The sequence below is a fragment of the Alligator mississippiensis genome, chromosome 11, assembly GCF_030867095.1.
Source record: "Alligator mississippiensis isolate rAllMis1 chromosome 11, rAllMis1, whole genome shotgun sequence".
NCBI classification, from domain to species: Eukaryota; Metazoa; Chordata; order Crocodylia; family Alligatoridae; genus Alligator; species Alligator mississippiensis.
The window spans coordinates 34862063-34887945 of record NC_081834.1 but is presented as its reverse complement, the minus strand read 5'-3'; the positions used below and the strand labels follow the sequence as shown (position 1 = coordinate 34887945).

General features: G+C 44.5%; 1 protein-coding gene across 11 annotated transcripts in view; it reads right to left on the bottom strand.

The window, feature by feature from the left end:
* OTUD7A (OTU deubiquitinase 7A) overlaps nucleotides 1-25883 on the bottom strand; it is a 306759-nt gene that overhangs the window by 78985 nt on the left and 201891 nt on the right. For all 11 annotated transcript variants that reach the window (XM_059714799.1, XM_059714800.1, XM_059714795.1 and 8 more), the window contains 2 exons: nucleotides 4899-5000; nucleotides 1652-1779 (listed from right to left, as the gene is read on the bottom strand). In XM_059714799.1, the coding sequence (XP_059570782.1) occupies nucleotides 1652-1779; nucleotides 4899-5000 (230 nt within the window). The remainder of the gene's footprint in view (nucleotides 1-1651; nucleotides 1780-4898; nucleotides 5001-25883) is intronic.

The window sequence follows — 25883 nt, the reverse complement described above, 5'->3', positions numbered from 1 at the left end:
TTCCCCCTCCTTCTTTAGGTGATTGAAGGGGAATATTTCCAAAGATATAAAGAGCAGGCAGGTGACTTTAGTCCCATTGTGTTTTCAAGCAGAACAAAGATGACCCAGTCAATGACTACACAAACAGCTTTGAGACAGCAAATGCAAGTTAGATTTTTGTTCGTGCTCATATTTTGGTACACCCACTCTCATTAGCCATCATTATCTGAGAATATATTCATTTCTGTGTGTGTGTGTGTGTGTGTGTGTGTGTGCGCGTGTGTGTGTGTGTGTGAGAATAGTATTCATATCAGCCGCAATCGTTTAGCCTTGTTCATCTGGTTGTATAGGGCTAGCATTCATGCTGGAGTATTTAGGAAATTAATTATTTTATTCATTCCACTGTATCTACCACTGGTGGAAGCACAAATTCTCACACTGAGAAAATAGAGGGATTAACTGAGAAAGAGAATGTCAGGGCTTTGGGACAGATTAGCTATTGTTGTCTTCAAAGGTGCTATCTCTTACTCAAATTCTTATCCAATTTGCTACGTTTTTTGTCTTTTAATAGTTTGCACTGAGAACGGATGCTGAAGAAATCCAGTTCTGCTACCCAGATAGCAAAGCAATGCCAACAGATCCCAGCGACATTAGTCCAAAGGAGTCGCATGCAGAATTAATTTCTGCTGAAAAAAAAGGCTTTTTATTTAACATTATGAATGTTCGTTAAAAAAGGGTACATTTTAAACCCTTACAAACCACATCACAATAATGTTTATTTGTAACAACTGGCCTTGTGCAAAGCAAACCGTCACATAACTTGAGTTCTGTAGGAAAATGGGGAAGGAACTGGTGATATGAGCAGAGCTTGAAAAGGGGTCATATTCTGCTTCTAATACAGCTGCCTGGAGTGCCAAGATGTGTGCTACTGGGAAGGGATGTATCCTGTGTTGAAAGCATTCATTCAGTGGGAGCTTCAGAAGGGGGGAGCTGGTACATTTTGAAATCAAAAATCATTTGTCAGAAATCACAGGACCCTAGCTTGTTCCTTGGCACATTTCACTACAAATAACCTCTAACCTCTGCACTACAGAATCCTTAAAAATCTAATCCCAATGAAAAATGGGGCTGAAGCGGACAGGGTCCTCTTTACCTACAGGAGCAGAATGAACTCTGAAATGCATTTTTTTCCAAACTCTGTGTGGACATGACCTATTTCAGCAAAATGTATGAAGGATCCAACTTAAAACTACTTGACGATTACAGCTGAAAATCTGTGTTTCAATATCTGCTCTTGGTTCTCAGCATAATCACACAGATTACTGGAGTTTTCATCTTTAGCTTAGAGCTTCTTTCTTTGGATTTAGCCTGGACTTTTAAAGTCTTTATATATTTTTTCCATAGGTAAATAATAGTTATATTTGGAGACCTGAATTTTTACCTGGTACCAAACAAGGCTTGAACATGGATGGTGCAACAATACACATCCTTGTTTTACTAGCCTACACTAATATCTTCAGTTGCACATCTGACTTCCATGCTTAATGTCTATTTTCATGCAAAAAAAAAAAATGCATATGGAATCTGGTAGAAGCAAAAGCTTTGACAAGAAACATCAGAGGAATGGGTGAAAATTACATCCACTATACAAATTGTTTTAGGCCATACTGACCTCCTTATTCTGTTGGGTCTGCTGCCATCTCCACCTTCTTTTCAGTGCTTCCCTTTCAGCTCCACTTCTCATCATAGTGTAGAGTGCTTTACGTAATACCAGATCCCTGTCATGAAAACCCCACATCCCTACAGCAAAAAAAAATAAATAAATAAAAGCCATGAATGAAACAGATCCAGTATTGATACAGAATAAACTATTACAGAAAACACAAGTTAACATTCCTCTAAAAACAAAAGCAGCATATATTATCAATCCTTTGTTAAAGTTCTCCTTGATGACCACTAATTCCCATTCATTATTTTCTGGATTCCCTAATGAAAATAGTCACTATAAAAAGGCTAATGAAGAAGAGTGTGAAATTCTTACAGAGTCTAGTCAGATAGACATGACTAAGGTTCTCAGTAGTCTCATAATATGTGTTTGCATGAGTTCAGCTTTGCCAAGGAACTGAACACTCAATGCACAGGTTTTTACTTTAACTGCAGAGTTAACAATTGACCGTGCAGAGATCAGAATGCTAATGATAACTACAGGCAGTTATGGGTATCTCAAATAATGACAGATACCCCACAGGCCTCCACTTTCATACAGCATGATAAAAAACATCTTCCGGCAGTCATGTCCTAATAAAGAGAACAGTGTTCATGATTATTAGGAGTCTAAAAATACAAGCAACCACAGGCTTTCAAACTGCTGTTAAGATAACAAAAAATGTCTTCCTAAGCAAAAGAATTCTAACACAAAAGAGCCATACATCTCACCATGACACATGCCCATAGGCAACCATGTTTCAATTATCATATTGCCAGCCATCCACATTAAATATCTTTCTTCCAAAGTGTGCAAGTCAAAAGTCCCCAGCCAACTGTCATAAATAATAAACAGTCCCTCATAGGTAAAATTAATTAGATAAAGAAAGCCAAATGAAGGAACCTTGCAAGGATTCAGATTTATTTCCTTGTTTATTTGCCTTCTGTTTCAAAAATAAAATGATCCCCTCTACATGACTAGAAAAACACTTTTTAAAAAGAAGACGTCTTTTGAAGTTTTACTGGTGTGAAATTTCAGCTCCCAAATAACTGTCAGGAAATAAACAACATATTAATTTCTAACAGTAGAACCACAAGGTTGTATTTCTTTGATGCCATTTGTAGAAAGTTTATGGTGTCCTTGAATCAACTGCAAACACACAGGAAAAAAGTTCTACCTTACATTAAGTTCTGTTGCCCGTGTAGTTGCCCTTTCAAAGGACTGAATACATCAAGCATATTTAGATTTTAAATTTTTACTGGTGGCAAGATGAATGTTTAGCAAATATCAGGAGAAGATGAGTCTCATGATGAAATAGTAAGCCTGAAGCCAACAGGAATTTTGCCTGAACCAAGGCTGTAGGACCGGACAAATTATAGGTAACAGCAGCCCCCTCTACATGTTCCAGATATTGTGCAATCAACTGATTAATTGTGCAACTACCCTGAGACAAGCTACACGTGCAAAGTAGTTATTATGACATTAAAAGCTCTAATCATCTATAGGCTAAGTACAGAAAATCAAAAAAGCCTAGGGCTGAACTGATTCAATCTTTGCAAATTAGTCTAAACTGCACAGACTGAACCAAGAAGCAAGTGAACAGATATTTACTTTTGATTCTGGAAATGTAGGTCATGTGTCTATGGTGGCTCAGGCCAGAAGCTGGGGAGCGCTAGAGCACGCCTTCCTTTCTGCAGTGGCCAGAAAGCTGGAGGGAAGCTGGGAGAGAAGTGCTCCAGGGCTTTTCCCTACTCCAGGCCCTGGCAAGCCCACTGAGTATGATGGGGGAGAGGATTTAAACCCCCTAGCTAGTGGAGGGGAGGAGAGGGGTGTTTAAACCCCCTCCTCACCCTGCATAGGACCCCAGATGGGTCTATCTGGCAGGCGTGAAGCAGCCCTTAACAGGCTTTTACCCTGCTCCCTGCTCGAGAGGGGGTGTGTGGCCAGATATTGGCTTGGCTCAGCACCCTGAAGTGGAGGGGAGGAAGAGGGGTTTAAACCCCTCCCCCAGCCTGCACAGGGCCCCAGCTGGAGTCTGCTGTTCCATCCTTCTCCTCAGCCTGCCAGCCTGGGGCTGCCCCCACCTTAGCTGGGCTCCTTAAAGCCTCCTGCCCCCCACCTCATTCTGCCAGTCAGGTCCAGGGTCTGCCCCCTCCCCACTCCAATGGTGAGTGAGGAAACAGCCTGTAAAGGGCTGCTCTGCTCCCACCAGGAAGACCTCCCCTGGGGTCTAGAACCAGGTTTCCCACCACCACACCCTTCTCAGCCAGCTGGAGCAGTGATAGTGGTCCAGCTAGGGAGAAGAGGGGTGGGACCTACCCTGCTCTGCTGGAGCAGACAGCAGAGCCCAGGGCTGCAAAGCATCCTGAGATCCCAGGGGACTGTGAGTTAACTTGAACCAGGAAGGGGTCTGAAACACAAGTTCCATTAACTGGTTTGACCTAAATCAGTTCAGTCTGATACTACTTCCAACCAGGTTTCAGCTAGTTTTATTTTTAGCCATTTTGTGCACTGAACTTCTATTCTGTTACAGGTTTAAACCAGCTTCTGATCACTTAAACTGGTTTATGTGTAAGTTCTGTCCCTAGTCATAAAGTTAGAGCTTGGAAATGTGTACTAACTTTATAGCTGGCTGCTATCATACTTTAATTTGCATGTGCAGCAGGGCCCCATGGATGTGCTGGGATGTGTGAAACCTCCAGAGCTGAGGGTGTTTGGGCTACCCCCACAGCTGAGAGCTCCTCAACTGCGGGGACTGAGGGGGCCACAGGAGCTTGCTCTGTGCTGGTGCAGGTGGAGCCTGGGATTAGGTTCCCACTGCACTGGCAAGAAGGCATGATGGGATCTAATGTGTGATTCCACAAACACGCCTCCTGCCATGCACGTGTAGCATGACAGGAGTTGTGACTGTGTGGATTGAACACTGGATCCCATTGCACTTTTGCCATCATGTGTAGAGGGGCCCATACACTAGCCTTACAGACAAGGGTTAGCTTGTTATTTCAGTTCCATTTCAAAAGACAAACAGAAAACTACATTTATCCTTTAGCATCTTTTACTAAGCATTGCTATGGGTGGAAGAACAAGAACAGTAGAGTATACTATACCTGAGGCATCCTGTTAACAAAGAAACTTTCCATCTAAAATACATTACTTCTGTGTTTTTGCTGGAAAAAATAAAGCTTACATGTATCACAAGCAGACTCTCTCTTACCTAATGAGGCAGCATGTAAGAGACAGTTCCCATCACCTGTTGTAGCCAATGGAAGAAGACGTTTGCAGCTTGTACACACTGTGGACCACCAATTGAGACGGCCTGAAAAAGGAAGTGTTTATTAAAACTGTATACTATGCAATAGGGCAGGCTAAAAGCACAGACAATAAAAGGGTATAGAGCTGATGGGTAACACTAAAGGGTTTTAGTGCCCACTGCAAGGCCATTCTCCCCAAGTAAGCCTATGTGTCATAGGTACTAACTTTTATTTTTGCTGGGGAGGTGGGAGGGGGGCTAAGATGATGGATGTGTGGAAAGTTTTACACATTTCAGGTGACAGTCCACTTCCACAGGGGGGCCAGGGCCCTCAGGCCCCCATGTACTCAGCACCTCTGCTACCCATAATACTAGAGGTTAAAGGTAAGCATCAGTAGCTTTGAAAGGAAATTAAGGTAGGGGAAGTGTAACAAAAATATTCTCTAAATGTACTTAGAACGAACCCAAGGATTGTTAGAATAGTTTTCACTTTGGATTAATTTTTAGGAGGGTCAAATTCACAAGGGTAGGAGCCCCCCTCCCACTGATTTTAATATCTCACTGTTTTTAACATGTCGGTTAGGCACATACATAACTTTGTGAATCTGGGCCTTCGTTCCTAAACATATCTATCATGGGCTTTATCTATACAGAAAATGGATACCTTTCATTAACAACATATTCGTATGACAAATGTTTTATTTGTGATACAAAGACAAAATACATATTCTAGGAAAGTAAAATTCAAAGCATAGAGGTATTTTATCTTTCTGACTAAATGCAAGTGGTGGGAGAATGTATCAGATGGAATGTTTTGATGCCTGATTTTTCTCACAACTCAAAGCAATGTAAATCAGGTGCTTAGCCTCCATCCTGTGAGCTGGATCTGGCCTGCAGAGCTTTGTCATTTGGCTCTTGGAGCTCCCCAAGGATCCAGGAATTTGGCAGCAGTGTTAACTGCTCCATACCACTGCCAGATTTCTGGACCCATGGAGAGCTCTGTGACATAACATCATCCCATGTCCCAGATTTTGCCAGTATGTGGTTATTTTATGGCTACATCTGATATGTGGGGCTCTGCCAGAGCCAGATCATATCTGTGGACCAACTCTATACTAGATCCAGCTTATGGACTGGCCCTTTTTGCAGGATCTGGACTTTAGGGCCAGAGAGATTTAGCACAACTGATACAAATCTTGATTAAGTCTACAGAAATCAGTAGTTCTATAAGTGTAACATAAACCAGCAAGGGGTCTGGAACAGACACTGAGTAAACTGGTTTGACTCAAATCAGTTAAGTCTGACACTACATTCTACCAGGTTTACCTCAAACCGGTTTCAGCCATTTTCAAACTGATTTATGTGCACTGAATGTCTGTTCTGTTACAGGTTTAAACCAGTTTCTTATCACTTAAGCTGGTTTATGTGTAATGTCTGTCCCTAGCCCAAGTTGAAAAGGATAGTAAATGAGAAAGGAATCCAACTCAAGGTCTATACTACTATTTAGCTTTGCACTTCAAAATATTTTTCACCTCAAAAAATACTTACTAGTTTGTCCTTGTAACAACATGGTCCACTTTATGAAATGTGAAAATGAGACAAGGGAGCAGTTAAGGGGCAGATTTTCAAAGATATTTGGGGCACCTAAGGATCCTGATTACCATCTAAGTACCTTTGCAAATCTGGCCATCATTGAGTTTGCTAAACTACAGACAGTTTCTGTGTCAAAGACAACTTTCCTGGCTCACAGACTTCAATGGGCCAGCCTGCTAGGGCTCTAGATCATGTTATAAAGGGGCAAATGCATATTCTTGATTTAGGTGAAGGAGTAAGCTCAAAAACAAAAGGGGGCAGGTGGTTGCTAATGGTTTGGTTAGTTTGTGTGTTCTTCCTGCTGTTTTTGAAAAGCTAGCAGTTACAAAATTTGGAACTGACAGAGTGAGTAATGCACTGAACAGTTCAGAGTGGATTAATCAGTATCTACATCTGGAGATTTTTTTTGCCTTTTTCTTCTCATTTGGAAACATCACCAATAAGATGAGCAATGGTTAAAATTCGGCATAAGTCAGGGCCATGATTTTCCCACAACACTATTGTTACATGTTATAATAATTATAAAATACATTTTAAAATGTACACATGCAAAACAAATGTGTAAGAGCAGAGGAAAATTATCTATATTTTTAAGATACCTGGTCCTGCTTTTAAAATTAGGCTTCTTAATTAAACATTGATTTCAGTGTAAGAAGATAGTTATTTTCTGTTAATGATTTATTATTGTAAATAAACACACAGAAGAAGTCTGCAGTAGAAGATATAATATTTATGGTAGTTTTGTATCAATGTGTCCTTAAGAATGAATTATTCTAGGTTGCAAACAATAACCATTTCATTACAATTAAATTAAAAGTTAACTGTTAAGAGTTAGTATATGGCATAAAATAAATGTACTGTAGATGGATTATTAAGAATAATTCACCATATGGCCTAGGGTGGGTAAAATAACTAGTAGTGCTTGATTTCAGGAAGGCTAACTTCAGTGTGCTTAGAAGTCTAGTCAATGACGCACTGCAGGATAAGAGTATTGGCGAGATGGGTGTCCAGGAAGGGTGGTCATTTCTAAAGGAAACGATCCTTCGGGTACAGAGGGAAACTATTCCAGTACGAGGGAAAAGGAAATAAAAAACTTCCTTGGCTAAACAGGGAAACCCAGGGGAGCCTAAGGGCAAAAAAGAAGGCATATAGGCAGTGGAAGCAGGGAGAAGCTACCAAGGAGGAGTATACCTACTTGGCCCGCACTTGCAGGGAGGCAGTTAGAAAAGCCAAAGCAGCTACAGAGCTGAGGCTGGCAACATGAATGAAAGACAACAAAAAGTCTTCCTTTAGGTATGTAGGGAGTAAAAGAAAGGCACAGGGCAGCATAGGATCCCTACTGAACAAGAAGAAGCAGTTAGTGACAGACAGGGGGTACGAGATAAGTCTCTTAATGAGTTCTTCAACGGGCATCAGATGGGCACCAGCCTACCAACTGCTGACGCTGACTCGATGCAGAGTCGCTTGAATGGACTTGATGTGTTCAAGTCAGCAGGCCCGGATGAACTGCATCCGAGAGTACTGAAGGAATTGGCCGGTGTCATAGCAGAACCACTGGCACAGCTGTTTGAGCACTCATGGCACTTGAGTCAGGTCCCGGAGGACTGGAAAAGGGCCAGTGTGGTCCCTATTTTCAAGAAGGGGAGGAAGGAGGATCCGAGTGATTACAGTCAGTCTCACCTCCATCCTTGGAAAGGTCTTTGAAAAGAGGATGAAGGATCATATTTGTAGGAATCCAGTGGGAAAATTAATGCAGCAGGGAAACCAGCATGGATTTGTAGCAGGTAGATCATGCCTGACCAATCTGATTTCATATGACAGGGTCACAAAATGCTTAGATGCAGGAGTAGAGGGGGATGTCTTTTTCTTGGATTTTAGCAAGGCCTTCGATATGGTATCTCATCCCATCCTCATAAATAAATTAAGAAGCTGCGACATAGATGTTTACATGGTCCGGTGGGTGGCAAATTGACTTAGCATTCGCACCCAGAGAGTGGTAATAGATGGGTCAGTAACAACCTGGAAGGATGTGGGTAGTGGGGTCCCACAGGGTTCAGTCCTTGGACCTGTACTCTTCAATATCTTCATCAGTGACTTGGAAGTGGGTGTGAAGTGTACTCTGTCCAAGTTTGAGGATGATACTTAATTGTGGGGTGAAGTGCACACTCTGGAGGGTAGGGAATGATCGCAGGCAGACTTGGGCAGGTTAGGGAAGTGGGCAGTACACCACAATAGGCTGCAGTACAACAAGGACAAGTGCAGAGTGTTGCACCTAAGGCACAAAAATATCCAGCACACCTACTGGCTGGGAAGTGACCCTCTCAGCAGCACAGAAATGGAAAGGGATTTCAGAGTCATAGTGGACTCCAAGATGAACATAAGTTGTCAGTGTGATGAAATCATCAGCAAAGCTAACCACACTTTATCATGCATCAGCAGATGCATGACAAATAGAACCAAGGAGGTGATACTTCCCCTCTATGCGGCATTGGTCACACTGCAGTTGGAGTACTGCATCCAGTTTTGGGCACTGTACTTCAAGAAGGATGTTGATTGACTTGGGAGGGTCCAGAGAAGGGCCACTCATATGCTTAGGGGCTTACAGGACAAGCCCTATGAGGAGAGACTGAGGGACTCCATCCTGAGAGGTACAGAAGGTCCCATCTGTCGCCAGGACCCCTCGACACGCGAGGTCTACTGCCTGCCCGGAGCAAAGATTCAGGATGTGATGGGGATGATCCAGGCCATGATCCAGCCCACTGATTACTACCCCATGGTCCTAATCCATGTGGGCACTAATGTTGTGGCCAGGAGAAGCCCTGATCACCTGATGACAGACTACCATGCTCTGGGGGGCATGCTGAAGGAGATAGGGGCACAGGTGGTATTCTTTTCTGTCCTACGAGTGAGTGGATGTGGAAGACGACATGACATTCAGGACAACTTGCGGCTTCGGGAATGGTGTTTCAAGATGGGCTTTGGCTTCCCAGACAACGACCCACACATCAGGACGAGAGACATGCTCGGGTGGGATGGGCTTCACCTTTCCCGCAAAGGTAAGCGTGTGTTCTCTTCTAGGTTGGCGGATCTCATCCGGCGGGCTTTAAATTAGGCTCATTGGGGGAAGGGGAAGACAAGGGCAGAGGAAGCCTTGGACCACTAAACCAAGTGTCACCCACAAGAACAACCCAACCTAGACTGACAACAAGAAGAACAAATACCCAGGTAAGCAACAGGGGCCCGGGTAGTACTGAGATTAGGGGGCCAGTGCACATATCTTCAGGAGGCCTCAAATGAACAAGCAGGAGGAACTTACCCTCCTGCTAGCTGACACCAAGCTAGACATAGTGGGGCTCACCAAAACGTGGTGCAACCCAACACATGACTAGGTGGTAAATATCAAGGGCTATAGGCTGTACAGGAGGGACAGGACAGGGAGGAAAGGTGGGGGTGTGGCGCTCTACATCAAGGAGAAATACACATCCTCAACGAGTAGCATGGGGTTAGAGGAGGGGCACACTGAAGTGCTCTGGGTTAGAATACAAGGAAGTCGAGGGGAAAGGGACTTAACGGTGAGGGTCTACTACAGACCACCCAACCAAGGGGAGGAACTAGGCCGGGAATTTTTAAGTCAGCTCACAGAGGCGGTTAGGTCAAAGGACGTGGTCATAGTGGGTGACCTGAACTTTCCAGACATCTGCTAGGAAGAGCAGTCAGCCAGGTCTGACTGCTCATGTAGGTTACTAGCCGAGATACAGGACCTCCATCTAACCCAGGAGGTGCACAGCCCCACCAGGGGAGATGCCTTGTTGGATCTGGTCCTAGACGCAGAGCGCCGCACCCCCATCTTTCCGGCCATGGGCAATGACCTGGTGAGGGTGGGACCACCTGGGCAAGTAATCATCGCCTGTTGAAATTCACCATCCAGTGCAAGGTGGCAAAGGCCTGCAGCAAGGCAGCAGCCCTGGACTTCGGGAGGGCGGATTTCAATGAGGTAAGGAGAATAGTTGGGGAGGTACTGAGGTCCCGGAGGGGAGAGGAGTTGGATGTTAAAGAAGAGTGGTCATTCCTTAAGGAGACGAACCTCCAAGCCCAAAGGGAGGTAATCCCAACACGGCTCAAAGGGGGTAAGAGGGCGCAAAAGCCTCCATGGCTCACCAAAAGCATACGGGAACGTCTCCTAGCCAAAAGGGAGGCGTACACCCAATGGAAGGGAGGGGCCGTCACCAGGGAGGACTATATCTCGGTTGCTCGGGGCTGTAGGGGGGCAGTCAGGAAGGCCAAGGCGGAGATGGAACTGGGACTAGCTACCCTGATCAAGGACAACAAGAAGTCCTTTTTTAAATACATAGGGGGCAAAAAGAAGGTACCAGGTAACTTGGGGCCTCTGCAGGAAATGCTAGGAAATCTAGAATTGGTGAGATTTTATTCACCAAGGCGCCCCCAGGGGTTACAAGAAATAATGGCCACAAGCTAGCAGAGAGCAGATTTAGACTAGACATTAGGAAGAACTTCTTCACAGTTAGAGTGGCCAAGGTCTGGAATGGGCTCCCAAGGGAGGCGGTGCTCTCCCCTACCCTGGGGGTCTTCAAGAGGAGGTTAGATAAGCATCTAGCTGGGGTCATCTGAACCCAGCACTCTTTCCTGCCTATGCAGGGGGTCGGACTTGATGATCTATCGAGGTCCCTTTCGACCCTAGCATCTATGAATCTGGTCATCGCACCAGACAGCAAAGCTAACCTATTTAACAATTTCTTTGCCTCCATTTTTCTGAGCAGGGACTGGGTCACACACCCCCAACTGGGACCCACATAGGACCCAGGGGAGGCGCACCCAGGCCTAGGGTTAGTGAGGACCTAGTCAGGAAACTTTTGGAGGAACTGGACATATTTAAATCAGCTGGTCCTGATGATCTCCACCCCAGGGTGCTGAGGGAATTAGCAGAGGTCATTGCGGGACCCCTGGCATAGCTTTATGAGCACATATGGTGCTCTGGCGTGGCGCCAGAGGACTGGAAAAGGGCCAATATGGTTCCCATTTTGAAAAAAGGGAGGAAGGAGAAACTAGGAAACTATAGGTCAGTCAGTCTTACCTCAATCCTGGGTAAGCTTTTTGAGAGAATTATTCTGGCGCATGTCCATGAGGGGCCAGCAGGAGATTATGCTTAAGGGCAACCAACATGGGTTCATTGGGGCAGGTCCTGTCAGACCAACCTGGTGGCCTTCTATGGCCAGGTCACAAAATCCTTAGATGCAGGGGTAGCAGTGGATGTAGTCTTTCTGGACTTTAGGAAGGCCTTCAACACTGTCTCTCACCCCATTCTCATTAAAAAACTAGCGGACTGTGGCGTCGACGCCTATACAGTCAGATGGGTAACTGGCTGGAGGGCTGCATCCAGAGAGTGGTGGTGGACAGGTCGTATTTGACCTGGAGGGATGTGGGCAGTGTGGTCCCCCAGGGCTCGGTCCTCGGACCCGCACCGTTCAACATCTTCATCAGTGACTTAGATGAGGGGGTAAAAAGCACCCTGTTCAAATTCGCAGACGACACTAAGATGTGGGGGGAAGTGGGCATGCTAGAAGGGAGGAATAGGCTGCAATCAGACCTAGACAGTTTACAGGGGTGGGCGGATAAGAACAGGATGGGTTTCAACACTGACAAGTGCAAGGTGCTGCACCTGGGGGGGAAGAACTAGTACCATACCTACAGGCTGGGGAACTCCCTTCTTGTCAGTGCAGAGGCAGAAAAGGATCTTGGAGTCATTATTGATGCCAAAATGAACATGGGCTGACAGTGTGGGGATGTGGTCAGGAAGGCCAACCACACCTTGTCATGCTTCCACAGATGCATCTCAAGCAGGTCCAAGGAGGTGATCCTCCCCCTCTATGCGACACTGGTCAGGCCGCAGTTGGAGTACTGCATCCAGTTCTGGGGCCGTACTTCTGGAGGGATGTGGACAACATGGAGAGGGTCCAGAGGAGGGCCACCCACATGATCAGGGGTCAGCATGGCAGGCCTTACGAGGAGAGGCTAAGGGACCTGAGCCTGTTCAGCCTCCACAAGAGAAGGCTGAGGGGGGATCTAGTGGCCATTTACAAACTAGTCAGGGGGGACCAGCAGGCATTGGGAGAGTCCCTGTTCCACTGAGCGCTACCAGGAGTGACAAGAAATAATGGTCACAAGCTGGCAGAGGGTAGATTCAGGCTAGATATCAGGAGGCACTACCTCACTGTTACGGAGGCTAGGATCTGGAACTAACTTCCAAGGGAAGTGTTGCTGGCTCCTAACTTAGGGGTCTTTAAGAGGAGGCTAGATGAACACCTTGCCGGGGTTGTTTGACCCCAGTACTCTTTCCTGCCATGGCAGGGGGTCGGACTTGATGATCTGCTCAGGTCCCTTCCGGCCATACCAATTATGACACTATGAAACAATGACCTGGACCTCTTCAGCCTCCACAAGAGAAGGCTGAGAGGTGATCTTGTGGCCGCCTACAAATTCATTAGGGGAACATAGCAAGGGATCGGATATGCTGTGCTCACCAGGGCGCCTCTTGGGGTAACAAGGAACAATGGTCACAAACTGACAGAGAGCAGATTTAGGCTAGATATCAAGGAAAACTTCTTTATGGTAAAGGTGGCCAAAATTTAGAATGGGCTTCCAAGGGAGGTGGTGCTCTCCCCTATCTTGTGGGTATTTAAGAGAAGGCTGGATAGGCATCTGGCTGGGGTCATCTGACCCCAACACTCTTTCCTGCCTATGCAGGGGGTTGGACTCGATGATCTGTTGAGGTCCCTTCTGACCCTAGCATCTATGAATCTATGACTACCTGGTAATCCTAACATAACATTACTTCAGCAGCTAGTTTGGCACAAGTTTAACATCCCAGATTAGTCTTATGAAATGTGTACTCAAGAAGCTTAATTTAAAGTGCCACTGGATAACATTTGGAAAAGATAAGATTGGAAATCATAATTTAGCAACTACTCTCTCTCTGAACAGTGAAATAACAACATCTCACCTGACTTTTAAAACGTAATTGATAACAACATAAGCAGCAATACAAAAAAAAAAAGCAAGGTTGCCATTTAAAACAGACTTAGGCCACATCCAGACATTCAGTTTCTCCTGGGAGTGTCACTGCTCTCCCAGGAGAAACCACAAATATATAGACATTCAGGATTTTATTCCCAGACCAAAAATGGCTACTCCACAAAAAAAATTACTCAGGGAACTGCCGGGGTTAAATGGCTCCCAGTAGAGTTTCTCCTGGGAGAATTTACTTCTGTAAGTGTACTTTCTGAGAGAAGCTGCAGCACAGTCCTCCAGCATCCTAGCATGCTTTGCTCCCAAGTGCCCCTCCCCTCCAGCAAGTCAGGGAGACAGTGTGTCACTCAGTTTGGAAGCAGGGACCCCCTTCACAATCCCCCCTTCATATCATGCTGCAAAGAGACATGGCCTGTGAGACAGTCTTTATCAGCCAATCAGGCATGCCCTGTGCACTACTGTCATCTGTCACCAAGCAGACTGGGAGCTTGCAAAGCAGACTGAGATGGTATACAGAGGCCCCTGGTTGTGCAGCAGTGCATTATTTGAATGTCTGTGCAGAAGTCTCCAGGTAAGTTTTTCTACCAGGAAAGCAAACTCTGAGCATTCCCATACATTCTTTAATATGTGCATGCAGCAGAGATGCGCTGATACACTGGTCCAATATTGGATCAGCACCAATATAAAGAAAATTGCCTGTATCAGAAATCAGCCTGATGTGGCTGATAATTTGGCCAATAAATGGTCCATACATGTGCGTAGCCACAGAGCAACATGTAGGTGGCAAGGAGCACAGCCTGGCAGCATGGAGAGCTGTGTGCAGCTGGTACATTTATTGTGGTCTAAGGGGAGGGGGGAAAGAAGGGGCATGGGGGAGCAGATCAAGGCCCCCATGGTGAAGGAGGGAGTGGGACTGGGGTTGGGGCAGGGGATGGGACAGATGCTGCCCAGTTGGGGTGGGGCAGGCATAGGTTGGAGCCATAGCTCATCTGGAGGGGCATGGGGGGGGCGGCTCCTGCCACTGTGTGCACCCCAAGAAGGCATGGGGTTGGGATGTGCCCCCAGATCTGCATGGGGCAGGGTGGGTTGGGGCTGAGGCTGCGCTGGGCTCTTCCTGGCAAAGGTTGGGCTGGCAGCCTACAGTGTATTTTGGGGTGACTGCAGTTCCCCCGTAGCCCCCTCCCAGTGCCATTGCTGCCTGCCCTGAGTGCAACCTGGCCAACCCTCCCTCCCACTGGGAAAAGCCTGGCACAGCCCCAGCCTGCAGCGGCAGTCTGCCCTGCCCATGCAGATCTGGGGGTACATGCCACCCATGCCCTCCCTGGGTGTGCGCAACAGCAAGAGTAGCCCCCCCCTTCCCCGCGTCCCCAAGACAAGCAGCTTGCAGCTCTGTTCCGTGCCCCGCCCCAGCTGGGTAGCGCCAGCCCCAGTCCCACTCCCTCCCTCACTGCAGGGGCCTTGATCTTCCCCACCATACCCCTCTCCCCCCACCTTCCACCACAACAGACTTACCAGCTGGACACTAATCTTCAAGCTGCCAGGCTGGTATCAGAAATCAGATCAGTATCAGCCGATATGCCACCTTAAAATATGCAGCCTTGGAAAACTTAAAATATACAAGACCCAAAAATGACTTAAAGGAAGAATAAATTGCACTGCACTTGATTAAAGGTAAAAAAATAAACAAACCTGAAAGACTGGTGTTTATGAATCTTTATGAAATACCTTGGGGGAATCTGGGGTGCATGGAAGCCTGTTCCAGTAGCTTTTTCAGGAAGTTTGTCAAATGTAACTTTTCAGTTAATAACAAATTTGCAATATTAAATAGAGTAGCAGATATGCACTGAATTATATTGGCTAATAAAGAGGCGTGTCCCAGGAGAATAAAAATGGAGGCGCTAGAACGGCCTCCCGTGGTGGGACCCAGGGCAGGGACGACATGCCCGAGAAAAGGGAAAAAGAGCCCTAAAAAGAAGAAGTACTTACCTCCCACAGGGAACAGTGAGCCGTGCCAAGAAGGGCCACTGGCATAGTTTATCAGCTGCTTTTATTGCCAGCTGGCGGCGGCGGCACCAGCAGATAACGTCATAAAATACCGTCACCCAGCGGATTTAAAAGCCGGTGGTGGAAAATGGTGGGAGAAATGGCAGGGACACTGGAGGGCAAGGTTGCTCCCCAGCCAATGTCCCAGGGAGGTCAGCAGCCCAGGTAGGGGTGAGACGGGGATCCCTTGAGAGGGGCTCTTCCCACGTTAGAGAAGCCCAACACCCTGATCTGTGGGACCACTGAGGAAAAGAGGGACGACGTCGGGGGATCAGAGAAGATTAAAGATGGCAGACCCATGAGTGAGGTTGGCAGAAGACCACACCCAGACCCTTTCGTTATTTTTTTCTCTTTTTTTTTTTTTCTTTGATCTACTCCATTTTGGAGGGTGCACAGAGTGGCGACCGAGGAAAGACCCTCCACAGGTCCAGGGGCACAGAGGAAGACTGAGGCAAAATTGGGCAAAAGCCTTGGAGGAGGGACGGGTGCGAAGGCAGAGACAATTGTACGCCCCGTGGTTGTCGGGAATAGGTGAGCCAAGGAGCAGGCCAAAGATCCACCATCCAGGGGCCCTGAGGGTTGGCGCTTGGCTGGGGTGTAGGGGAGGTGGAGCCCCAAGAACATCTGCAACAGGTAGTACCAAGAGTAGCGAGAAACCCCGGGAGGGGGCCTCACTACTGGAACATAGAAGACCAAACCACGGCAGGCAACTGTCAGGGCTCCCTTCAGGGTGAGGCGCAACCCAACACGTAAGTTCTGGGGACACACCCATCGGACAGGATCAGGTGAACGCTCGAAGGCCACCTGTAATCATCTATACGAAGCCTGATGGGGGCAAGGAGCTTCATGGGGCATTAGGATGAGAGAAATTGCTGTACTTTCATTTTTTTAACCTAACAGTTACTTTGGTTTCAACAAGTTGTTGGACAGGAAGTTAGATAAGAAGTTTAAATGCAGTTTATTATGGAAATAGATCTATTTTGAGCTCATTTATTTCTGTTTTACTAAAACTGTAATTAAGGACAACTAGATCTCTCCCTCTCCTCCTCTCTGTTGTCACATTATTCAGTTCGTCTTCCATTCAGGCATACCATACACCACCACCCACTTCCACCCTCATAATTTTTTAATGATAGATACCTCAGATGCAGAGAAAAAAGAGATTTTCCTGTGAAGAGTAAATTCTCTGCAAATAGGATTTCAGTCATGCATAGAAATGTGCCTGCCTTATTAAAGCTCCCTCCCCCTCTTTGCTTTAACTTCTTAGCTTCATCTTCCCACTCCAATTTTGTACTGAGACAAAATTTAGATTTTAGTTCATTTTTATTCAAATCCACAAAAGGAAAGAACAAGACAAAGGTCTCCCGTTCTTTCTGGCTAGTTCACTTTCTTATGTTAAATAGCATGCTGTTTCCTGATAGTAACATATTTACTGTTTAAGTTTTAAGATCTGCAATGATTTAAAGATAAACTATTTCCTGCAAACAGTAGTCATGCACTGCTACTCTTTCAGTTTAGCTACCAGTATATGTTTTTGACCTTATTATCAATTCCTTCATAGTTATTTTGTATTTCAATACCTTCCACAGTAAAAATAAGAGAATTATGCTGCTAGAGTATTTTCATATTCATAAGCTTTCCTTTGTGCAGTCATGAGGTACTTAAGATGTCCCCCACTGTTCTGGCTTCTGCTTTTTCTGTCCTATGAAGTAGATGCTCACAGATTCCTTCTCTCATAGGCTACCAGGTACTAGAATAGGAGGACAGGAAACAGGGGAGGAAGAGAGGGACTTGTTTGTAATAGCTGACTGTAGGATGACCAGGAGCTGCTGAATGTGATGTGATGGTGAAAAAGGCTAAGCCAGTGGTTCTCAAATCATTTTAGACTCAAGACACTCCTTGACAGATTCAAGGCACCTCTCACTAGACTCAAAGCACCCCTTGGAAAATGTCACCTTTGAGTTTTCATTTGATTTTGGGCTACAGAAATATTAGTGTCATTTTTTGGTCACAAAGAACTCAGAAATACCCCAGCAAATCAGAATGCTTTTAACACTACAGATAGCTATTTGAAATCTCTAGGTTTATCTCGTGAATCATGTTTGCACATGGTACCCTGGTTGAGAACCACTAAGCTAAAGCAATTCTAGGGCATACACAGGGTGTTTTTGTTTTGTTTTAAAGAGACAGGGAAGCACTGATGTCAAAAGTATTGGTAAGACCCCATTTAGAATACTGCATACAGTTAAGCTCTTAGGATGAACCTCTTTCTAGGATCATCTGAGGATCTGAGGATCACTTCACAAATTCCCTGACAGTTAATGATCTTTTGGATCCTTTCACAACAAATTGCTTATGAATACAGGACATTGGATTTTATGGCTCTACAGCTCAGAAGGTCCCATGTAATCCAATGCTGTAGAGTTAATGGTGCACTTCCCAAGTTCTCTTTCCCTGGCCTCTATACCCGTCTCTCTTCTTACTTTCTCTTCACACAGGCAATTGATCTCAAAATGGAATCTTAGCCTTCACCACTTTCACCCATTAGACAAGCTTTTATATAAAACAAGTAGAGATCAGATCATTGAGTTGTTTGAGTTTTGAGCCTGATGAAATCCTGTAATTTCATTTAAAAAATTGCAGGTTAGCAGTAAACTAAGCCAAACAAATTTATGATATTTTTTTTTTTTTTTTTACACCTGAAAAATCAAAACAAACTCTTCCGTCTCCCCACAAATAATCTAGCAAGTTAGTTTCCCAAGCTTAGGTAAGACAATACAAAAGAAGATCTAATTTCAACCAATAAATCAATCTTTGAATCTCCGTTAACAATACCTCTTCTTCTCTTCTCATGCTTTGTAGAACAAGAGTTTCTCACGTGACTATTAATACTGTTATTGTTGCACACCTGCCTGGAATACAAAGTGCCAAGAGGTATTTTTTCATATCATATTTCACATCATATGGAAGATAGATAATATTTTGTTAGAATAGTTTGATATGAATATTTTTACTTTCTTAGCAAATAAGCTAGGAATTTTGAAATACAATGATGCTCTGTCAATTATATATAATTGGGCTTATTTCTTATTGTATATAAAACATGGTTTTAAACTTTTGTTACATTAGAGTATCAATGCCATCAAGTATAAAATTATTATAAATTATGCTACTGTATAATCAGGTGACAGGATCAATTTAAAATGCCCCTAAAATAAGGGAACAACTTCATACAAAGAAAGAAACAAAATATCACAAATAATAGTCTGCAGACCGCTTTATACAGCTGCATTGGATGAATATGAGAAATGCTTTTTTGTGACAATTGACTAATGTGGTAATTCTCTAGTTATGCAATTATATTGGATAGCTGCATTCAGGTGTTGATCAAACATTTACTGTCTTCCCTTCATAATCCTACAGCAATAGGATAGTTCTCAAATTTATACAGTGTCAGCTGTTTAAGTCATTGAGAAACTATTCATGCTTAGGAATTGGTAGGACGGGTCACTGAAAGTGCTATGTGCCCTCTTTAATGGTGGCACCTTGGATTTAGATTTCAGTAAAGGCACTTTCACAGTTTATGGAACTTTAGGTTTTTAAAACTAATTGAACATTTAAGAATTTTAAGATTTGGTCCTTCCAAATTATAAACATTTATCTGTAAGTACTGACAAAGAAAATAAAAGGAGTAGCATTTGTAGTCAGATTAATCATTAACTGACTGGCTGTATTAACAACAGCACTCCATTTGCACCCTACATCCATTGATACATTATGCCCCTTCAGAGAAAGGACCTTCATATATAGAAACTTTGTCCTTTGTTTTAGGTGATATGAAATACACTTCCCAGAAATGTCTATGAGGCTATTCATCATTTACCTATGCCCTTGAAATACAATGTTGAGCCAGGAATGAAGGAACAAGTACAACTGGGCAATCAACTAAATGTTTCTCTTTTGACCGGGTGCAAAAGCATAGACTTTGTTATGGAATCTAGTGACTAGAATGCAAATAAAAGGTTAAAAAATAAAAATGAGCCAGGAAAATGACTTGGTCCAGATGGCTGCAGATAGTTTTGATATATATGAGTTCTCATCTAGCTATTTTTTTCTTATGAAATCTCACAAACTAAAACTCATTATTTTTTTCTAAGAAATTAAAATGCTGCTCATCTCACTATGATAAAGTATTTGTCATTCACATTAAATTAAATTATGCAAGGGTGCTTTTCTAGCCTGGTATGCAGGAAATGAATACACATCTCTTGTAATTATGATTATTACTTTTCTGGTTCCTTGAATACTGTTCCACATATATCTGCTCTAAAAGTCAGGAAAGAAAAATATTTCCAGAGCATTTCCCAAAGACTATTATATTTTTGGGTTAATGAACCTTACATTTTATGAGCCGTTTGAAATCACAAATGTCCAGAACATCTTGGACTTTATTATGGGGGATATGAACACTGTAGTCCAGGCCAAAATCTTAGCATTTTCCCCATACTTGTGTTGCCCTGTGGGGTCAGGCCAACTCTTAGGATCTCAAAATTGTGCTGTTAGACAGGAAGGTGAGACACAATTACACATATACAAACACACAAATCAATTAGGTGCATACACACACACTACCAACTCAGGCACATATACATCCAAGATTACCAGCCTAGACACATACATATCTATCACCAATTCAAGCACATACACGTTCTAATGATAACAACATGAAATCATACACAATACACAGATACACACAGGTTAAACACTGACTCAGGTGACAGTGTGTGTTGGTGCCTGTGGTACCTATGCTTGGAGTGCTTGGTAACTAAAGAGTAAGTGGCAGAGATCAGTAGAAAAGGCAATGGGGATAAGGCAAGAGCAAAGAAACAGGGGTTTTTAGGCAGAGAGGAGCTCAGGATGGCTGGAGCCACAGGAACATGGGACAGGTGTTGGAGGTAGAGGTAAGCCAGAAACAGGAGAGGGAGAAATGAGACAGAAGTTAGAGGGGAGAAGAGCAGAGATTGGAGCAGGGCAGGAACTGTAGTAAAGCAAAACCCAATTCAGGGTTCCAAATAACAGTTTTATTAAATGAACACTGTACTGTACAGCTTGGTTCCTACATACACTCACGCAAGCACTCCCACACACACTCACATAATGGTAGCAGGCAAAAGAGATTCAGTGGAAGGGCTGGAGTCCAGGTAGGGAAGAAAAACAGAGTCCAAGTCCTTGGCTGAAGAGAGGGTGGGGATGATAGCTACCTATCCTGGGCTGCGAATTGATCCTCGATGGCCAGTCGTGGTCTTCTCCAGCAGGGTGTTGTCCAGAGGTGGGGGCGGGGGGGGGGGGGGGGTCGCTGGCCCAGATGGAGAGAACATCCCAAGGAGTCAGAATTCACTACCCCTTTTTATGGGGCAGACTACCTATGATCTCCTATGGGAGGGCCTGTCCAGTCCATGTCAGTCCTGTTTCAGAGGGTTCCAGATGTTCATACTGAGCATGTGCAGCCTTGGCACAATGGTGGGTTGCCTCATCTTTTGTTTCTTGAATGCTGAGGGTGGTTCCAATGGCTGGGTCATTGGTCCAGGTATTGGTTTTGATGGTGGGGTGATTTAGTAGGGGGTCCTGCTATCATTGTGTTTCACTCATCGATTCACTCTTTTGCTTCAGGCATTCAAGGAAAACCAATTTACAAGGGAGAGGTTACAGACTTAAATGTGAGTCATAATTGCAACATATTTACACAACAGGGCATGGGAACAAGATGGGAACCTGACACACATAAAGTGGATACTTGAATCACTCATGCCAACCCCACTGTAGGCCTAAATACATAGAAATACTTAAGACACAATAACCATACAGTGTAATACATTACAGTAATCCAGCACACACAGCAAAACACTATTACGATAGCTCATGGTTACTATAAAAAGGAACTTATGTATGCAGGGTTTCAACTTAACTTATAACTACTTATAAATATACACCCATAGGGAATAGAGGAGGGGAGAGAAAAAGGCAGAAATGATGGGGAAAAGAGGATGTCATATTTCGAATTAAAAAAAAAAAAGAAAAACTTGGGGGTTTTGCTACACTTGTGCTAGATTCTTCACATTGAAAGAAGGCCTCATCGTTAGGCCTGTGTGAATAAGGAAGTATTCAATTCAGATTTGGATCCAGCTGATTTGGAGGACAGTGATTCGATTAAGTAATTCAAATCACTGTGCCCATTTGATTCGTCCGAATCAGAATCGGAGATTTGGTGCCGATTCTGAAATTCGGATCAGCCGGGGAGAGGCAGGCACAGCCAGGTGGCTGCAGGTTCTCCCGCAGCCCCTCCACCTGTGCCTACCTCTGCCCCAGTGGGGGGAGCCACAGGAGAAGCCTCCATGGCTGCCCTACCTGGCCCCATCCCCTACCCAGCCCAGCCTCTGGGCACTTTAAATAAATAAATAAATAAATAAAAATAAATAAATAAATAAAAGCCCTGCACTTACTGGCTGTAGCACCAGGGATCAGGGCCTCTGAGGGCTCATGGCAGTTCCCTTTCCTGGCAGCACAGGGCAGTGGGAATCACCAAGCCATTTGGCACCTGCACGGCAGCTGTAGCATCGTGCTGGTGCAGTGCTGCTCGGCAGTGTGCCGCATGCTGTCTGGGAGCTGGGGCGGCTCCAGCACTCGGTCAGCGGGACTGGTCATGGAGGGGAGGGAACATCCCCCCACCAAGTAAGGCGGCACCAGTTGCCCATGCTTCATTTGTAAAATAAGATTCTGTGATTGATATAAACAATAGAGTTTACAGGGTTCATGAAAATAATGCAAACTTTTATACTAAAAAGCAAAATGACACCTGTCATTTCAAGAGGATTCAAAGAAAGAGATTCTGTTCAAGATAGATGTTAGCAAAGTAATTACATGAGCAATGAAGGGCTCATTCCAACATAGGGGTGAAGCTCTGGCTGCTTTGCATTCTTTGTCCCCAACTATATCATCCCAGCCAGTCCTTCTTTGAGCAGGGGGCTGAACTACATGAGCACCTGAGGACCCATCCAACCCTAATTTTCTATGATTCTATGAAATGCACTGGACTTGCATATACTAGGTTATTTTTTTCTTAGGAAAATGCAATATATCTCATCTCTAAGAACACATCACAAACACCACAAAACATTCACACTGTGAACAAAGACCCTTTCAAGAGACCATTGGGAATGAACACCTTTACTATTTGTATAGTACAAAACAACTACTGGTTCATTCCCTGCCTTCATCCCAGGTGTTGATCAAAGTCAGGAGCAAAAGGGTTACTCTGATCACAGGTCTAAGTGAAATAAATAAGGTTCCTACGCTGCTTTACAAAAGCTCTGATGGGGCCTTTTGTGCCATTAATCAAGTTAATGCTCTAATTAGAGTAAATGTGAGAAGCAGAAAAGATTTGTTTCAATTTTCAAAGAGAGGGTTGGAGGGAAGAATGCTAAGAAGCAGACAACGTACAGTATTTTTGTGCAGCATGGTTCTAAGGTAAAAGCAAGCAAACTTGGGGTGAATAAAAAGAACAGATTCAGGACCAGATTTACAGAATCAGATTTTAGCTTGTATAACATATGTCATAGGACTTTCCCTAATTTAATTCCTGCTTCAAGTCTAATCATTGTGGTTACCTGACAGCTTTTGGAAAACAGCTAATCTTGATTTAAACATTTCCAGTGATAGAAAATCTACCCAAGCTCTGTTAAATTATTCCAATGATTAAATACCCTTGTTCTCAAAAATACATATTTTATTTTAGTCTAAATTTGTCTAGTTACAACTTCCAGCTGTTGGATTGTATCTGCTTTACTGAAGAACCTTTTCCAATTTCTGTTCCCTTGTAGCTTACTGTTAGGTTGAGATTAGAGACTCATACACTGCTCCTGGAATTGCTTCTGCTTACATCAACTTAGAATAGATTCTCTGAGAGGAACAGTACCTCCCCATCTTCCTAAGAAGAATGATGACAACTTGACAAAAAAAGTTTTCTGCTTTGATATGGGAGGCCTGTGGAAGGGTATTACAGGGCTGATGGAAGAAAACCAGCTCCAGTGCTTTCCCCACTCATTGGTTTTAACCAATAGTAGGGGAAACGGGTACATTTTGTTAGTGCAATGGTTCTCAACTTTTTTGGACTTGAGGCATTCCTCACTGGACTTGAGGCACCCCTCCATAGCTTCTGTGAATTGAGTGGCACCCAAGTTCAAAAACTAGTTTTATATATTACAGTGCTTACATCCTTACACAGGGGCTGGGCAGTAGGAGTGGGGGATCATTCAAGCAGGCATAAACCTGAGCCTGGCTTATTTGCTTATCTCTTCACACCTTGTGGCACTGTTCAAAGGATCTGGCACACAGGTGACTGGTGCCTCCTGAGTCTGGGAGGGCACCTGAAGCTGCCAGTGGCATCGAGCGTCGGAGGTGGAGCTGGCAAGCTCCTGCAGATGCCGCCAGTGGCAGGGACAGCCCTATCAGGGAGGGCATGTCGACCACTTGCAGACATCAGTGGTGGCAGTGGGGATGGCCTTGTTGGGGTGCCCTGGCACCCTGGTTGAGAATCAGTGTTAGTGGGATGGTATGGACAGAGAGAAGAGCGATCTGGTAGAATTCTTCATAACCATTGAATGTTATCTTGTATACTCCTAAAGGGCATGTTGCAAAAATTCTGAGTGTGGCTGCTGATTAGTTTCTAACCCCAAGCCCGCTACTCACTTTGTTTCTTGCATACAACACCCCAAAATAAAACACATATCTTCTTAGAAGGCAGAATATAGAATAAAACATTTTTTCCAAAGTCATGGACAACTGTGAGACAAAGTCCTCCTAGAAACAAAGAGTGTTCAGGAAGTATGACATCCCAAGGGACAGTCTGGGTGTGCCAGGAAGTTCTTGCTGCCTCAACCAGACTATCTCCTGGGATGCCACACTTCTTGGACACTGTGGGTGCGCCCTGATGAGCGCATGTGTGGAGTTTGTAGCCACACATGGCACATGTGCACCAGTTCACCATGCTGCTAATTTGCAGTGCAGCCTTTTTTTTTTTTCTTTTTTTTTTTTTTTTATACCAGGAGATCCTGGTGTCAAAAAAACCCACTGCTGTAAAAAGTGGTGTGGCACATGTGACAGCAGTGTGCACCGCAGGAAACTGGAGGCTGGCCAACCAGAGCCACACACTGGCTGCCAACTAGGCTCTGTGCAGCTGTGCCCCAGGAGGCCCCCAGGACCTTAGGTAAGACTGCTGGGGCCAGGACAGGTGCTGGCCCCAGGCTCCCCTTATCCATCCTGGGACTATTTGCCATGAGCTGGAGTGTGTAGGGGTGTGGCCAGGGACAAATAGCAGAAGCACAAATGTATGCTGCTGCTATTTGTCCCATGGGAAACATGCACCCTTCATGTACACGCTTGTTGGGGAGCACCCTATATTCCCAGGAGAACTTACTCTGTGTCATCCAAGGTTAGGCTCCACAGCCTTGCAAGGGCAGTAGCAAGACTGTTACTTCCTTACTGTGAGTAGTTCTTTATATAAGTTCCTATAAATAAAGTTTGTTCACATCAAAAACCTTATCAAGATACTTGCAGCTGCTCACTTACTGCACAAGCTACAGTGCTGAGCCACCACCTCTGGCTGTGAGAGGGTCAACACGGGACCTCACCCCCGCAGCTTACGAAGCCAGACAAGCTTCAACTGTTTTGGCAGGTGCATGCCATGCACAGTGTCTCCAAAAATACTTCTTTTCCAGTGAAGAAACCAACTTCCCTGTTTAAATCCATGCACCCCAATATTGGGTGGGCTGATTTTGAGGAAAAAGGTGCATGTAGTATTTAAGAAAATACACTCAATTTGTCTCACCCATTAACTGCAACCTCAAAAGACAGAGAATGCACAAAAGTGCATCCAAAAGTAGGTTGTAATGCAATTTCTGCATCAGATTATTATAGTGAAAGCTGCAATGGCAGCTTTATGCTACCTGGGTATTTCCCAGGTAGCTAATAAAATTGGCTTTATAGCCTTTCTACACCCCTAGAGCTGGACAGAGATAATGTAACTCTTGTACACTCAGGCTCTGTGGGTGCCACTTACATTTCTCTAAAAAGCTCATATGTTTATTAAAATGTAATTACATCAGTTTAAAATCTGAGTCAATGTTTAAATGAAAGAATGTATTACTGATAAAGATGTATTTAATTCATGGTTCATTAAATAGCCTAATATGTTTACTATATATGCAGTATTAA